This window comes from Thalassophryne amazonica, chromosome 9 (genome assembly GCF_902500255.1).
Source record: "Thalassophryne amazonica chromosome 9, fThaAma1.1, whole genome shotgun sequence".
NCBI lineage: Eukaryota > Metazoa > Chordata > Actinopteri > Batrachoidiformes > Batrachoididae > Thalassophryne > Thalassophryne amazonica.
In genome coordinates this window covers 28,403,478-28,419,693 of record NC_047111.1, presented here as the reverse complement: position 1 = coordinate 28,419,693, position 16,216 = coordinate 28,403,478, and the positions used below count along the sequence as shown (strand labels likewise).

At 42.4% G+C, this 16,216-nt stretch overlaps 1 protein-coding gene across 6 annotated transcripts in view; it reads right to left on the bottom strand.

Moving 5' to 3' along the window:
- The window catches only part of cadm1a (cell adhesion molecule 1a), a 1,471,967-nt gene that overhangs the window by 285,386 nt on the left and 1,170,365 nt on the right, over window positions 1-16,216 (bottom strand). For all 6 annotated transcript variants that reach the window (XM_034177827.1, XM_034177825.1, XM_034177829.1 and 3 more), the window contains one exon: window positions 2,285-2,437. In XM_034177827.1, coding sequence (XP_034033718.1) covers window positions 2,285-2,437 — 153 coding nt within the window. The remainder of the gene's footprint in view (window positions 1-2,284; window positions 2,438-16,216) is intronic.

Here is a 16,216-nt window from a genome sequence, read left to right as displayed (position 1 = left end):
GTTCGTGTGTTATACATCATATGGATAAAGTGAGGAATCTTGGGGTAATTTTTGATCCTACATTGTCCTTTGACCTCCGCATTAGAGATATTACGAGGACTGCCTTCTTCCATCTGCAAAACATAATGAGGATTCGTCCCATCCTGTCTATGGCTGTTGCTGAGACTTTGATACATGCATTTATCTCTTCCAGATTTGATTATTGTAATGCTTTATTTTCTGGTCTGCCACAGTCCAGCTTTAGGGCTCTTCAATTAGTGCAGAATGCTGCTGCCAGAGTTTTGACACAAAGAAGAAAGGTTTAGCACATTACACCCATTCTGGCATCCCTTCATTGGCTTCTGGTTTCTGCCAGATCGGATTTTAAAGTCCTGTTGTTGGTCTATAAAATTGTTCATGGACTGGCACCTTCCTACCTGGCGGACTTGGTTAAGCCCTACGTACCGGCGTGGCCCTTGTGTTCGCAAGGCGCAGGGCTTCTATGTGTTCCAAGGGTGAATAAAAAGTCTGTGGGGTATAGAGCATTCTCCTACCATGGCCCTAGTCTCTGGAACGATCTACCTGCAGTTATAAGGCAGTCTGACATGGCGGAGACTTTTAAATCAAGACTGAAGACCCACTTTTTTAGACTGTCTTATCATTAATTTATTCTGTTTTTATGTTTGCCTTGTAATTTCTTGTTATTCTACTGTGTTTTACCTTTTTTGTGCCCTTTTTGATTTTAACTTACTTTGTGTTGTTATGAATTGTGTGTTATGTCAAGCACCTTGGGGCGACTCTGTCGTGAGATGGCGCTATATAAATTAATACATTGAAATTGAAATTAACACACAAACATTGCTACTTTGCAGCATTTCAAGCTAAAAGCTGTGAAAGCAGAACAGAAGGGGAAGCACCAATCTGCTTGGATTTTCCGAGTTGATAGGAAACGCATACGGGAGTGGTGTAGGAACAACTATATGTTTACAAACTTGGCCAAAACAGCAAAATGGCTGCTTGGTGGGGGGGAGGAAAGTGTGTTATCAGGACATTGAAGAGGAGGTGCTAAAATGGTTCCATGAAAGGAGAATGGCAGGCGTCCGTGCAACAGGGAAGAGCCTGAAATATGACGCACTGCGGCTGCTGCAGCAATGAGATAGGACTATTTCAATTCCATTTTACTCTGTTCTCTCAGGAGTTCACAATTTCATGACATGCAATGTGTTGAAAATAGTCAGGAAGCTTTTAGAGGGCCACGTCTTTTCACAATTCCTGTGCTAGTCAGATGACATACCGGCTCAAGACAGCGTCCAGTTTAAAAATGAATGGCACATTTCACTGTTACAGGAGTTTTTGTCATGGAAAGAGAAGCTGCTCCACCGCGCGTCGCGGTGCAGCCGCTCGGCGCAAAGCAATGCCGTGATGAAGCCTCACGGGACATGTTCTGGCATGTCCAGCTCATGCACAATCACAATCGGATATTCACACAACTGGAAAGCAACTGGAATCCATCTGAAATCCACCTGAAAGCTGTCCTGAGAGATCAACAACGAGGTGGTTTTGTCCCACGTAATGAACGGAGCCGTGGCGCGTCCCTCCGCTTTTCTTTCCATGAAAAAAAAAACTCCTGTAACGGTGGAATGTGCCGGAAAAAGTGCTGATGTCCACATCTTCTGCCTTTTTGTGAAAGTCAGACGAGGTCCCGGATCAACAAAGCTTTCACGTTGGAAATGATCTGGTTGTTCCAGCGGGGTGTCAGCCTGTCGATGGGGGCTGGGAGCGCGCCGCGCTCTCAGCAGTTGTGGTCAGTCCTTAAAGTGGCAGTAACACGCCGTAATCTGATTAATCCCCGTAAAATCGTCCCTGAAAGCCATATTAATTTTTCGAACGGTGTCCACCTGGAGGTCTCTCACAGTTTCTGGAAAAAAATTGATGCAGCAAAGCTCCAAATCGTTCAGACATTTATTCACAATAAAAAATAGACAAGAGGGGTGGACCACACCTCACTCAAAGCGTGCTCACAGGCGAATGACGCAACCGACAGGCATGAAAAAACTCACGCATGCGCACGGAGGTTCAAGCTTGTCTGACGCAATCACACGTGATTCAAATCCATATGGTTTTATAAAAAAATAATAAGGTCAGATACTTTTCTAACAGACCTCGTATATATATATATATATATATATATATATATATACACACACATATATATGACACACACACCAGTGATGACTGGGTGAATGCCTGCTGTATTCTACAGTCTGACTGTAAAAACAGTGTTCTGTGTGAGTTGCCGTCATACTTAGCACAGTGATGTCAGCGTAGGCTTCCTGCGGGGGGTCTGTGTACAGCTGGCAAACATATCGTCCTTCGTCTGACAGCGACACATTAGACAGCGACACCCGCAGCTCGTTGTCTGAGAAGTTGACCAGCTGAAAACGGGCGTCTTTCAGTGCTGAGAGACAAAAACACACAGCAAGTTTTATGTCAGACCTTAAAAAATAAAGAGTCACAGATGTGCGCTGTATACAGAAAGCCATCCTTAAATAAGACAGTTAGTCTCACCAGTCGCTTGACCATTTCTGGGACACCACAGCTGCATTGACTGAGGAGGTTATTTTCACTTGGTTCACTTGGATTAGTCATTAACATGCCATCAGATTTTAATGAAAAGGGAAACAGACAAGAAACAAACACTACACATTTGTGTGGCTCATGATCCAGTGGCAGATCTGGGAATTAATCAATTCAATTTTGGTTCAGGAATTTTCAAGTCTCACCGTCATGCATATCATGAACATTTATCTGGTGTTTTCTGTTTTTCACTTTTCTATTTACTCTGTTTTCTGTGATACATTACACAAGAAAAAGCTGCCTATTTGTTCATGAAACATGAAGGACAAATTCTAAAAATGTGGATGTAGATGTGACTTAAAAAAGTATGACAACATCAAACAAACAACTCAAACATAAACCTGACAATGTGTTGATTTTCAATTAGGCACCCACTGAACCCTTACAGCCTGCCTGAATCAGGGATGGGTCCCAGAAATATCTTAGAAAGCATTGTTGTGTCTCGAGCACCACCCCTCTCTTGATAATACACGCCGTGCCTATTTTTTAATTTGTGTTGCAAGCGACACACTGCTAAATAGACAGAAAAATCATTTTGTCATCACAAATGCAACATTAAATAATTAATGCCTTTTACTGGACATTCTCTGAATGGGAAATAAGTCACAACTATAAAAATAAATGAATAAATAAATAATATAAATAAAATGCATTTTTTAAAAACTATTTCAGTCACTGAAAAAAGTAACGGGTTCTGTGTGGTTTATGAATCCTCCTAAATTAAACCCACACGGAGCTTTGTGACTCATAATATTTGGGTTCTTCTGGGATCACGTGGGTTCTCGCCTGGTGGTAAATGGAATGGAAAATGGACTGCATTTATATAGTGCTTTTCCATCTGCGCTTTACAATTATGCCTCACATTCACCCCGATGTCAGGGTGCTGCCATACAAGGTGCTAAGGCGTACCATACCTCTTGCCCGAAGACTACTGGGACAGGCTGTATATATATATATAATTCACAGCACTTCACTCACTTCACCTTTTCACATTTTACACATTTTATGTTACAGCCTTGTTTGAAAATGGAGAAAATGCATTTTTCAAAATTATAGACACAATACCCCATAATGACAATGTGAAAAAAGTTTTTTTTAACTTTTGCAAATTTACTGAAAATAAAACAGCAAAGAAATCACATGTACATAAGTACTCACAGCTGTGAAGCCATGAAGCACAGAATTGAGCTCAGGTGCATCCTGCTTCCGCTGACCATCCTTAAGATGTTTCTACAGCTTAAATGGAGTCCACCTGGGGTAAAGTTAGCTGATTTGGAAAGACACAGACCTGTCTACATATAAGGTCCCACAGTTGACAGTGCATGTCAGAGCAGAAACCAAGCATGAAGTCAAAGGATTTGCCTGTGGACCTCCGAGACAGGATTGTCTCAATGCACAAATCTGATGAAGGTTACATAAACATGTCTGCTGCTTTGAAGGTCCAAATTAGCACAGTGGCCTCCATCATCCATAAACGGAAAACGTTTGGATCCCCCAGGACTCTTTCAAGAGCTGGCCACCCGTCTAAACTGAGCAATCATGGGAGAACAGTCTGATGAGACGAAGATTGAACTCTTTGCTTATAATGTCAAGCATGATCACCTCTGCAGTGAAGAATGATGGTGGCAGTATCATGCTGTGGAGATGTTTTTTTGGCAGCAGGAACTGGGAGACTAGTCAGAACTGAAGGAAAAATTAATGCAGAATTGTACACAGACATCCTGGATGAAAACCTGCTCCTGAGCGCTCTTGACCTCAGACTGGGACAACTGTTCATCTTTCAGCAGGACAGTGACCCTAAGCACACAGTCAAGATATCAAAGGAGTGGCTTCGGCACAACTCTGTGAATGTCCTTGAGCGGTCCAGCCAGAGCCCAGACCTGAATCTAATTGAACATCTCTGGAGAGATCTGAAATTGGCTGTGCATCGAGCTCCCCATACAACCTGATGGAGCGTGAGAGATGCAGCAAAGAGGAATCGGCAAACTGCCCAAATATAGGTGTGCCAAGCTTATGGCATCATATTCAAGAAGACTTGAGGCTATAATTGCTACCAAAGTTGCATTATCACAGTATTGCGCAAAGGATGTGAAAACATATGTATATGTGATTTCTTAGGTTTTGTTTTTTTTTTTTTTAGTAAATTTGCAAAATTAAAAAACATCATGTTGTCATTATTGGGATGTTGTGAGTAGAATTTTGAGGGAAAAATCAATTTACTCCATTGTGGAATAAGGCTGTAACATATAATGTGGTAAAAGTGAAGTGCTGTGAATACTTTCCAGATGCACCGTATGACTAGCACAAAAGTGTGCGATTCAAACAGACATTTGTGATTTCTTCATCTTTGATAGTCCAGGTTTGTGGATAATTTGACCCTGGATCCAACAGTTTCAAGAGTTCAACGGTTTGACGAAAAAACAACATTGAACTGATATGTTAATTCAATATCAATCAATCAATCAATCAATTTTTTTTATATAGCGCCAAATCACAACAAACAGTTGCCCCAAGGCGCTTTATATTGTAAGGCAAGGCCATACAATAATTATGTAAAACCCCAACGGTCAAAACGACCCCCTGTGAGCAAGCACTTGGCTACAGTGGGAAGGAAAAACTCCCTTTTAACAGGAAGAAACCTCCAGCAGAACCAGGCTCAGGGAGGGGCAGTCTTCTGCTGGGACTGGTTGGGGCTGAGGGAGAGAACCAGGAAAAAGACATGCTGTGGAGGGGAGCAGAGATCGATCACTAATGATTAAATGCAGAGTGGTGCATACAGAGCAAAAAGAAAAAGAAACAGTGCATCATGGGAACCCCCCAGCAGTCTACGTCTATAGCAGCATAACTAAGGGATGGTTCAGGGTCACCTGATCCAGCCCTAACTATAAGCTTTAGCAAAAAGGAAAGTTTTAAGCCTAATCTTAAAAGTAGAGAGGGTGTCTGTCTCCCTGATCTGAATTGGGAGCTGGTTCCACAGGAGAGGAGCCTGAAAGCTGAAGGCTCTGCCTCCCATTCTACTCTTACAAACCCTAGGAACTACAAGTAAGCCTGCAGTCTGAGAGCGAAGCGCTCTATTGGGGTAATATGGTACTACGAGGTCCCTAAGATAAGATGGGACCTGATTATTCAAAACCTTATAAGTAAGAAGAAGAATTTTAAATTCTATTCTAGAATTAACAGGAAGCCAATGAAGAGAGGCCAATATGGGTGAGATATGCTCTCTCCTTCTAGTCCCCGTCAGTACTCTAGCTGCAGCATTTTGAATTAACTGAAGGCTTTTTAGGGAACTTTTAGGACAACCTGATAATAATGAATTACAATAGTCCAGCCTAGAGGAAATAAATGCATGAATTAGTTTTTCAGCATCACTCTGAGACAAGACCTTTCTGATTTTAGAGATATTGCGTAAATGCAAAAAAGCAGTCCTACATATTTGTTTAATATGCACTTTGAATGACATATCCTGATCAAAAATGACTCCAAGATTTCTCACAGTATTACTAGAGGTCAGGGTAATGCCATCCAGAGTAAGGATCTGGTTAGACACCATGTTTCTAAGATTTGTGGGGCCAAGTACAATAACTTCAGTTTTATCTGAGTTTAAAAGCAGGAAATTAGAGGTCATCCATGTCTTTATGTCTGTAAGACAATCCTGCAGTTTAGCTAATTGGTGTGTGTCCTCTGGCTTCATGGATAGATAAAGCTGGGTATCATCTGCGTAACAATGAAAATTTAAGCAATACCGTCTAATAATACTGCCTAAGGGAAGCATGTATAAAGTGAATAAAATTGGTCCTAGCACAGAACCTTGTGGAACTCCATAATTAACTTTAGTCTGTGAAGAAGATTCCCCATTTACATGAACAAATTGTAATCTATTAGACAAATATGATTCAAACCACCGCAGCGCAGTGCCTTTAATACCTATGGCATGCTCTAATCTCTGTAATAAAATTTTATGGTCAACAGTATCAAAAGCAGCACTGAGATCTAACAGAACAAGCACAGAGATGAGTCCACTGTCCGAGGCCATAAGAAGATCATTTGTAACCTTCACTAATGCTGTTTCTGTACTATGATGAATTCTAAAACCTGACTGAAACTCTTCAAATAGACCATTCCTCTGCAGATGATCAGTTAGCTGTTTTACAACTACCCTTTCAAGAATTTTTGAGAGAAAAGGAAGGTTGGAGATTGGCCTATAATTAGCTAAGATAGCTGGGTCAAGTGATGGCTTTTTAAGTAATGGTTTAATTACTGCCACCTTAAAAGCCTGTGGTACATAGCCAACTAACAAAGATAGATTGATCATATTTAAGATCGAAGCATTAGATAATGGTAGGGCTTCCTTGAGCAGCCTGGTAGGAATGGGGTCTAATAAACATGTTGATGGTTTGGATGAAGTAACTAATGAGAATAACTCAGACAGAACAATCGGAGAGAAAGAGTCTAACCAAATACCGGCATCACTGAAAGCAGCCAAAGATAACGATACGTCTTTGGGATGGTTATGAGTAATTTTTTCTCTAATAGTTAAATTTTGTTAGCAAAGAAAGTCATGAAGTCATTACTAGTTAAAGTTAATGGAATACTCAGCTCAATAGAGCTCTGACTCTTTGTCAGCCTGGCTACAGTGCTGAAAAGAAACCTGGGGTTGTTCTTATTTTCTTCAATTAGTGATGAGTAGAAAGATGTCCTAGCTTTACGAAGGGCTTTTTTATAGAGCAACAGACTCTTTTTCCAGGCTAAGTGAAGATCTTCTAAATTAGTGAGACGCCATTTCCTCTCCAACTTACGGGTTATCTGCTTTAAGCTACGAGTTTGTGAGTTATACCACGGAGTCAGACACTTCTGATTTAAAGCTCTCTTTTTCAGAGGAGCTACAGCATCCAAAGTTGTCTTCAATGAGGATGTAAAACTATTGACGAGATACTCTATCTCCCTTACAGAGTTTAGGTAGCTACTCTGCACTGTGTTGGTATATGGCATTAGAGAACATAAAGAAGGAATCATATCCTTAAACCTAGTTACAGCGCTTTCTGAAAGACTTCTAGTGTAATGAAACTTATTCCCCACTGCTGGGTAGTCCATCAGAGTAAATGTAAATGTTATTAAGAAATGATCAGACAGAAGGGAGTTATCAGGGAATACTGTTAAGTCTTCTATTTCCATACCATAAGTCAGAACAAGATCTAAGATATGATTAAAGTGGTGGGTGGACTCATTTACTTTTTGAGCAAAGCCAATAGAGTCTAATAATAGATTAAATGCAGTGTTGAGGCTGTCATTCTCAGCATCTGTGTGGATGTTAAAATCGCCCACTATAATTATCTTATCTGAGCTAAGCACTAAGTCAGACAAAAGGTCTGAAAATTCACAGAGAAACTCACAGTAACGACCAGGTGGACGATAGATAATAACAAATAAAACTGGTTTTTGGGACTTCCAATTTGGATGGACAAGACTAAGAGACAAGCTTTCAAATGAATTAAAGCTCTGTCTGGGTTTTGGATTAATTAATAAGCTGGAATGGAAGATTGCTGCTAATCCTCCACCCCGGCCCGTGCTACGAGCATTCTGACAGTTAGTGTGACTCGGGGGTGTTGACTCATTTAAACTAACATATTCATCCTGCTGTAACCAGGTTTCTGTTAGGCAGAATAAATCAATATGTTGATCAATTATTATATCATTTACCAACAGGGACTTAGAAGAGAGAGACCTAATGTTTAATAGACCACATTTAACTGTTTTAGTCTGTGGTGCAGTTGAAGGTGCTATATTATTTTTTCTTTTTGAATTTTTATGCTTAAATAGATTTTTGCTGGTTATTGGTAGTCTGGGAGCAGGCACCGTCTCTACGGGGATGGGGTAATGAGGGGATGGCAGGGGGAGAGAAGCTGCAGAGAGGTGTGTAAGACTACAACTCTGCTTCCTGGTCCCAACCCTGGATAGTCACGGTTTGGAGGATTTAAGAAAATTGGCCAGATTTCTAGAAATGAGAGCTGCTCCATCCAAAGTGGGATGGCTGCCGTCTCTCCTAACAAGACCAGGTTTTCCCCAGAAGCTTTGCCAATTATCTATGAAGCCCACCTCATTTTTTGGACACCACTCAGACAGCCAGCAATTCAAGGAGAACATGCGGCTAAACATGTCACTCCCGGTCTGATTGGGGAGGGGCCCAGAGAAAACTACAGAGTCCGACATTGTTTTTGCAAAGTTACACACCGATTCAATGTTAATTTTAGTGACCTCCGATTGGCGTAACCGGGTGTCATTACTGCCGACGTGAATTACAATCTTACCAAATTTACGCTTAGCCTTAGCCAGCAGTTTCAAATTTCCTTCAATGTCGCCTGCTCTGGCCCCCGGAAGACAATTGACTATGGTTGCTGGTGTCGCTAACTTCACATTTCTCAAAACAGAGTCGCCAATAACCAGAGTTTGATCCTCGGCGGGTGTATCGTCGAGTGGGGAAAAACGGTTAAAGATGTGAACGGGTTGGCGGTGTACACGGGGCTTCTGTTTAGGGCTACGCTTCCTCCTCACAGTCACCCAGTCGGCCTGCTTTCCCGGCTGCTCGGGATCTGCCAGGGGGGAACTAACGGCGGCTAAGCTACCTTGGTCCGCACCGACTACAGGGGCCTTGCTAGCTGTAGGATTTTCCACGGTGCGGAGCCGAGTCTCCAATTCGCCCAGCCTGGCCTCCAAAGCTACGAATAAGCTACACTTATTACAAGTACCATTACTGCTAAAGGAGGCCGAGGAATAACTAAACATTTCACACCCAGAGCAGAAAAGTGCGGGAGAGACAGGAGAAGCCGCCATGCTAAATCGGCTAAGAGCTAGTAGCTACGCTAAGCTAGCGGATTCCTAAAAACACGCAAAGCGAATAATGTGTAAATAATTTAGAGGTGATTCAGCAGAAGGAGTGCTTTAGTTAAGGCACGTAAAGATTACACTGGGAAACAAATCGTAATCTAGATAACTAGATCAATCTAACTGCGCAGATCAAACAGCTAACAGATACAGAAAAACACCGCTGTGCTCCGGAACAAGAAGTGATACAATACCGCAGTGAGAGCCGACCACCAGTAGAGTCAAGTAAAAAAGTAAAAAAAATAAAATAAAAAGGTAAAAAGTAAAAAAGTCTTGAAAAAGACTATTAGTTCAAAGTCCAAAGCAGCAGGTAGCAGTCTCTGTGTAAACAGTCCCAACAGAGAGCCAAAATTAACAGATACAGCAAAACACCGCTGTGCTCCGGAACAGGAAGTGATACAATACCGCAGTGAGAGCCAAACTCAGAGCCAAAGAGTTGTATGTTAATTTAATTCTTGAAATGCCCCCTGATGTCAATTATGGCACTGGTACTGTGTATTGGCTGACCTAGGATTAATAACTGGATAGTTAACTGGATGTTGTGACATATTTATCCTATAACGTGATAACTAAGCCATCCCCTGGTGGTGAGGAAAATTATTTCTTTGTTGATCCCAGATAGGAATTGTGGATTCTGAGATGATTCAACGGGCCCAATCTTGATGTCCACTGTTTGTGAAAAATACTGCACATGGTTGCTCAGAGAAGCTTCCGCCAGTCAGGACCTTGCTCTCTCTCCTTCCTCTTTCTCTTTTTCTCCTCAGTATTTGTATACATTGTTTGACAAACCTGGCTCATTGCTCACCAGCTGGCTTGGTTCTTCAAGTGCTCTTCCCAAGTTTTCCAATCAATGGAACATCTCTTGTGGCTGTGCTTCAGGAAGACCTTGTAGCATTTCTTATGCCCTCCTCTGGAGCTTTTTCCCATCACTCAGCTAGGAGTAGAAAATCTGCTTGGGAAGACAGCTGTCATCCATCCTAATGATGTGACACACCCACCAAAATAAATTCTTGATGAAACTGATGCACTCAGTGTTTTGGAGCTTGACATCAGACCAGATGCTGATGTCGGTACAGTAGTTTTCCGCCTGGACACAGAGGATACTCCTCTGGCAACATTGGTGGAATTGCTTAAGGGTCTTCATGTGGTCACGGTAGATGCTCCAATTCTCAGATCTATACACCATCATTTTTGCATGATAACAGCTCTGTAGATGAAGATTTAAATCTTATGTCAAAGGTGTCTGCTGTTGAAAACACGGGTCAGAAGCCAGGCAAAGGCATCTGGATCTTGGATCTCATCGTTGATGTCAGTGTTGGATGAGACATGATTGCCTAGGTATGGAAAGTGAGTCACGTTCTTCAGGACCTGTCCGCGCACTCTCACAGCAGGAAGTGTTGGGTTGACCATTTTGGGTAAATGCTGATGAAGGATCTTTGTCTTCTTCAGGTTGATGTGTAGACCAAGCTTAATTTAGGCTAGGTTAAGTTTCAAGAATTTTCTGAAGATCTTCAGACCTTCTTTTCCTTTGCATGTGTCAGCTTGTGTTGTTTTTTTCCCCCTTCTGAGCCATAATTAATGATCAAGCACGTTTTCTAACAATCTGAAGATGAAGTTAATTCGGAAACAAAGAGCCCACATAGGACGTGTTGAGGATACACTTGTTAATTGTCTTTATTTGGAGCATGTTTGAAAGGTGCAGATCAGCCTGCAGCTCAACAGTCATGTTTGGCTTTGATTATTCTCCCTCACTTCACAAACCACCTGGCAAAACAAAAATCAGTATTGCTCATTCCCACAAACTCTTCTCATCCTAAACAGCTGATTTCCATCAGAAAAGCTATTTGTTTCTTTTGTCTCATCACAATGAAAGTCTTCATACAGTTCATTTCTAAAGCCTCCTCAGCTCTGATTAAAATAAGAGGTCAGCTTCTAATCGGAATGATTTCATTCAACTCTGTTACAACGTTTCAAAGGTAAAGGCTATACACACGATTTTACTGTGAGAATGAATGCTTTGGAAATGTACAATACCAGCTGTTATTTGTTCACACCATCTGTGTCCACAGCTATTATTTCAGGCTCAGCCACACATGAATATTATCTTCTATTAGACAATTTACACCAACAGTCAGCGAATAAAGAGAATAGCTTAATAAATGTTGGAAAGATGGATTCAGCTTTGATGCTGGAACAAAAAGAAAGCAAGCGGGACACATGATGGAAAACAGTCACTACCGATTCAGCCCCGTGCTCCATAAAAGCAGAGACAAAGTGAGCAGGACGTCACGACAGATCGTCCCAGCACACTGTGTTCAATATTTCACACTTCTGTGTACTCTGGCACCAACAGGAGCTCAATCTTCATTCTCTTTTTCCATCATATCTGACAGAAGTAAAGGGTCAGAAGAGACGCCTCACAAAGGCAGCTGATACCCAGCGACTGTGTCCAACCTCCCAAGCACAACAAATAATGTGATATGTGCTGTTTGTGCAGCGGGCGGTGATGAAGCGCCTTCAAAAGCACCGATAAGACCGTATGGTGGAGCTGTCCAAACCCGCACACACAGAGCTCTGTCAAGATGCTGTTGATTTTTAACCACAAAACTCATGCTGTATAACAATGCTTTCATTGTCCTAAAAGTGTGTGTATGCATGTTGTTCATATAATGTTGCAGAGTGCAAAAAAGGGCAGAGAAGGGCACCCAGACTGGTGGTGCATGGGCCTGACAGGTGTTGTCAGACTGTTTTCTTAAGCTCCTTTCACACTGGCGCAAACGTGAAGTTGTGTTGTGTTACGTTTAAAGTACGCCCAGAATGCACGTGTACTATACGTTTTTCCTGCGTAATCGCGTGTCGTTGTGTTCATAGATTTACTTGCAGTTGCGTATGTTTGCTTTTAATGTACGAGGTCTGTCAATAAAGTAACGGTCCTTTTTATTTTTTTCAAAAACTATATGGATTTCATTCATATGTTTTTACGTCAGACATGCTTGAACCCTCGTGCGCATGTGTGAGTTTTTCCACACCTGTCAGTTACGTCATTCGCCTGTGAGCACGCCTTGGGAAGGAGTGGTCCTGCCCCCTCGTCGGATTTTCATTGTCTGGAAATGGCGGAATGATTTGGACTTTTTTTCCATCAGAATTTTTTCAGAAGCTGTTAGAGACTGGCACCTGGAAACCATTCGAAAAATTTATCTGGCTTTCGGTGACAATTTTACAGGCTTCACAGAGAATAAGGACTGTTACTACAGCTTTAAGGACGGTCGGCGCACCGCGCTCCGAGCTGCGACGACACGGCACAAGCCACCGGATCATTTCTAAACTGATGGCTCTGTGGATACGAGACCGTCGTGTGCTCTTTCTCTGGTTATCACAAGAGCTGGACATCAGCCATTTTCCGGCAGATTTCACTTTTAACAAGAGATTTTGTCATGGAAAGCCGCTCGGAGGCTTCGCGCATAAAGACCGATTCGCTTTGGAAGCGAGACAAAGGAACACCTCCGTTTCGGCGTGTCAGAGGACAGGTTTGGACATGCCTATCTCGGCTTTCAATGCTTACCAGTCCAGTAAGTATCAGAGAAATTGTGGAGCGCTGGACATGTCCAAAATTGTCCTCTGACACGCCGAAACGGAGGTGTTCCTTTGTCTTTCTTCCAAAGGGAATCGGTCTTTACGCGCGACGCCTCCACGTGGCTTTCCATGACAAAATCTCTTGTTAAAAGTGAAATCTGCCAGAAAATGGCTGATGTCCAGCTCTTGTGATAACCAGAGAAAGAGCACACGACGGTCTCGTATCCACAGAGCCATCTGTTTAGAAACGGTCCGGTGGCTTGTGCCGCGTCGTCGCAGCTCAGAGCGCGGCGAGTGTCCTTTTAGGGGTCCTTAAAGCTGTAGTAACAGTCCTTATTCTCTGTGAAGCCCGTAAAATTTTCAACGAAAGCCAGATAAATTTTTCGAATGGTTTCCAGGTGCCAGTCTCTAACAGCTTCTGAAAAAATTCTGATGGAAAAAAAGTCCAAATCATTCCGCCATTTCCAGACAATGAAAATCCGACGAGGGGGCGGGACCACTCCTTCCCAAGGCGTGCTCACAGGCGAATGACGTAACCGACAGGCGTGGAAAAACTCGCGCATGCGCACGAGGGTTCAAGCATGTCTGACGTAAAAACATATGAATGAAATCCATATAGTTTTTGAAAAAAATAAAAAGGACCATTACTTTATTGACAGACCTCGTATGTGTGTAGCTCTTACTGCTATTCAACTCTTTTTCAGTTCACTCCTCCCGGCTGTTTCAGAACACATCATGCACTTGGAAAACAATGAGGTTTTACAGTTGCATTACTGCCATGTATGTAGCCATAGATGCTATTTTCTGCCTCTGTGGAAGTGCGCGCCGTTCTCAAAACAGTTCATGAAAAGCGAATGGCACTCACGTTTTCCAACATACAGCGGTCTCTCATGGCTAGTAATCAGATCACAAAGTTCAGAGTCTGTTCCCTGTGCAGGCTGATGTGTGATGGCGCATGGTTGCATTCCTAGACTTGCTTATAGTCGCGTATGGTTGCTCTGTCAAACCATGTATTAAAAACACTGGCATAAATTAATGCAGCTGTCACACTTTGATGACCAGCGTATGCCGACAGCCCCATTTTCTACCGACTGGTTCTGTAACTGGTACTGCAAGGTCAAAATTGTCAGAATTGTCATATTTATTTGTCATTGTCATTACCCGAGTGCAACAACAACAAAATTATGTCCACAATCCAAATACCACAGACAAGATACAGCAATTCATGCACAATTATTACTTGTTTACTGTAATAATGACACACATCAGAATTAAAGACAACACATATACATTTGACATTGTTTATGTGCACTAAACTTTGAAACAGTCCGTTGTCCAAATTGAGGCAGTGTGAGTGTGGGGGGAGCCGCAGCAGCATGGTCGTGCAGCTGCCAGCTTGGGGGGGCTACAGCAGCTAAAGCCACGCTGCACCCCGGAGGTGAAGGGAGTGGTGTGAGCGGGGGCCGGGATGGGGTGAGGGATGGGGACAGAGGAGGGGGAGGTAGGGTGGTGGGAGCATGCGTATCAGTCTCTGTCCATGTGTACTCTCTGTACATGCGACTCTTTAAGCTTTGAAAGCTGGTTGCTCCGGTCAGGTCCGCTGATGTAATCAGACCTGATCAGGTCTGTGATGACCTGAATATTGATGCGCTGTGATGATTTAAACTATTAAAGCACCAGTCGACCACAATCAGGTGTCTGTTCACACCGACAGCGACCCTGCTTCAAAATTAATCATAGCGTTTCAGGACCTGATTGATCACGTCATCTGATGATCACACTGGCAGCGACAGTGCTTTTAAAGAGTCACAGCGCTTATTCAGGTTTGATCAGACCTGATCGTGGTCGATGGGCACTTTAAAAGTTTAAATCATCACAGCACTTCTGTCTGACCAGATTTGATCAGAGCACGACACCGGCATCCTCTGAGAAAATGCACCTGGAGCAGAAAAAAACACTGAGGGACTTGTTTTAAAATGCTATGTTTTCAGCAACAACAGGAATTAAAAGTATTATCTGATGTCGTTTTCTAAAATCAGGAGCTTTATGTGTATGCAGTGTTCCTCAGGCTGTGATGATGGATTGGACTGAAGTGAACAGGTAATATCTAATCCGTGTGTGAATGAAACAGTCTGTCTGCATGAAACAGATCGCAAAGTTCAGAGTTGCTGTGTGTTGCCCCCCACCAAAAAAATAGAAAATATTGCCATTTAAACTCACAAGCATACGTAAATACCCATTTCTTGACTGCATTTGAGAGAGAGAGAGAGAGAGAGAGAGAGAGAGAGAGAGAGAGAGAGAGAGAGAGCTGTGTCATTGCTCTTTTTTCCCCCCAAGACCTGCTGATTCTGTTCTGTTTCTGGATTTCTGGATTTATGAGTTGAGGTTTGATTACATGATTTGAGGTTTGATTACCTATTCTGTACACACACACGTGTTCTGAGCACACAGAGGTGCTGCGGGCTGCGTGATCATGCAGCCACACACACGCGCACTACACCTGTTCTCTAGCTGATTCACTCTGGATGCACACACTCAGTTTTTGACTGTGTACAGTAGCGCCATGTAGCGCCATAGAGCTGTTTAAACTGGGCATAGAGCTGCTTAACTTGGTGTAGACGGTACACCACAATACGCAATTCTATGTTTGCCCCGGTGTGAAAGGGACTTAAAATGCATAAAGATGTCATAAATCTACAAAAAGAGACGTACATACATGTGCATATTTAGAAGGCAGTGTTTTGGAATATTTCAAACAATGTACATCTGACAGAAGAATTTATATCAGTGTTCCGAATGATGTATTCTGTCAAAGTGCACCACAACATTGCTATAAAATGTCAAAAACATCACTTGAATAACATAAAATGAAGTGGACCATGATTCCACAAATGAACTCCCAGTCACATTCAATATGGCACATGTTAGTTTTTGGTATACTTAATTCATTTTAGGGCTCAATCTTTGGTCCTCCATTTCTTATGAATTACATCCTGACGTGCAGTGTAGCCAGCTGGAGGAGCTCAGCTCAGACTCTATGGAGTTACATTTCTGTCAATAATATCTGAAAGGAAATACTTTTGACAAAAACTACAGTTTTAGTTTTTTCTATTTCTGTCCAGAGATCTAGGATCCATCACGTACAGAT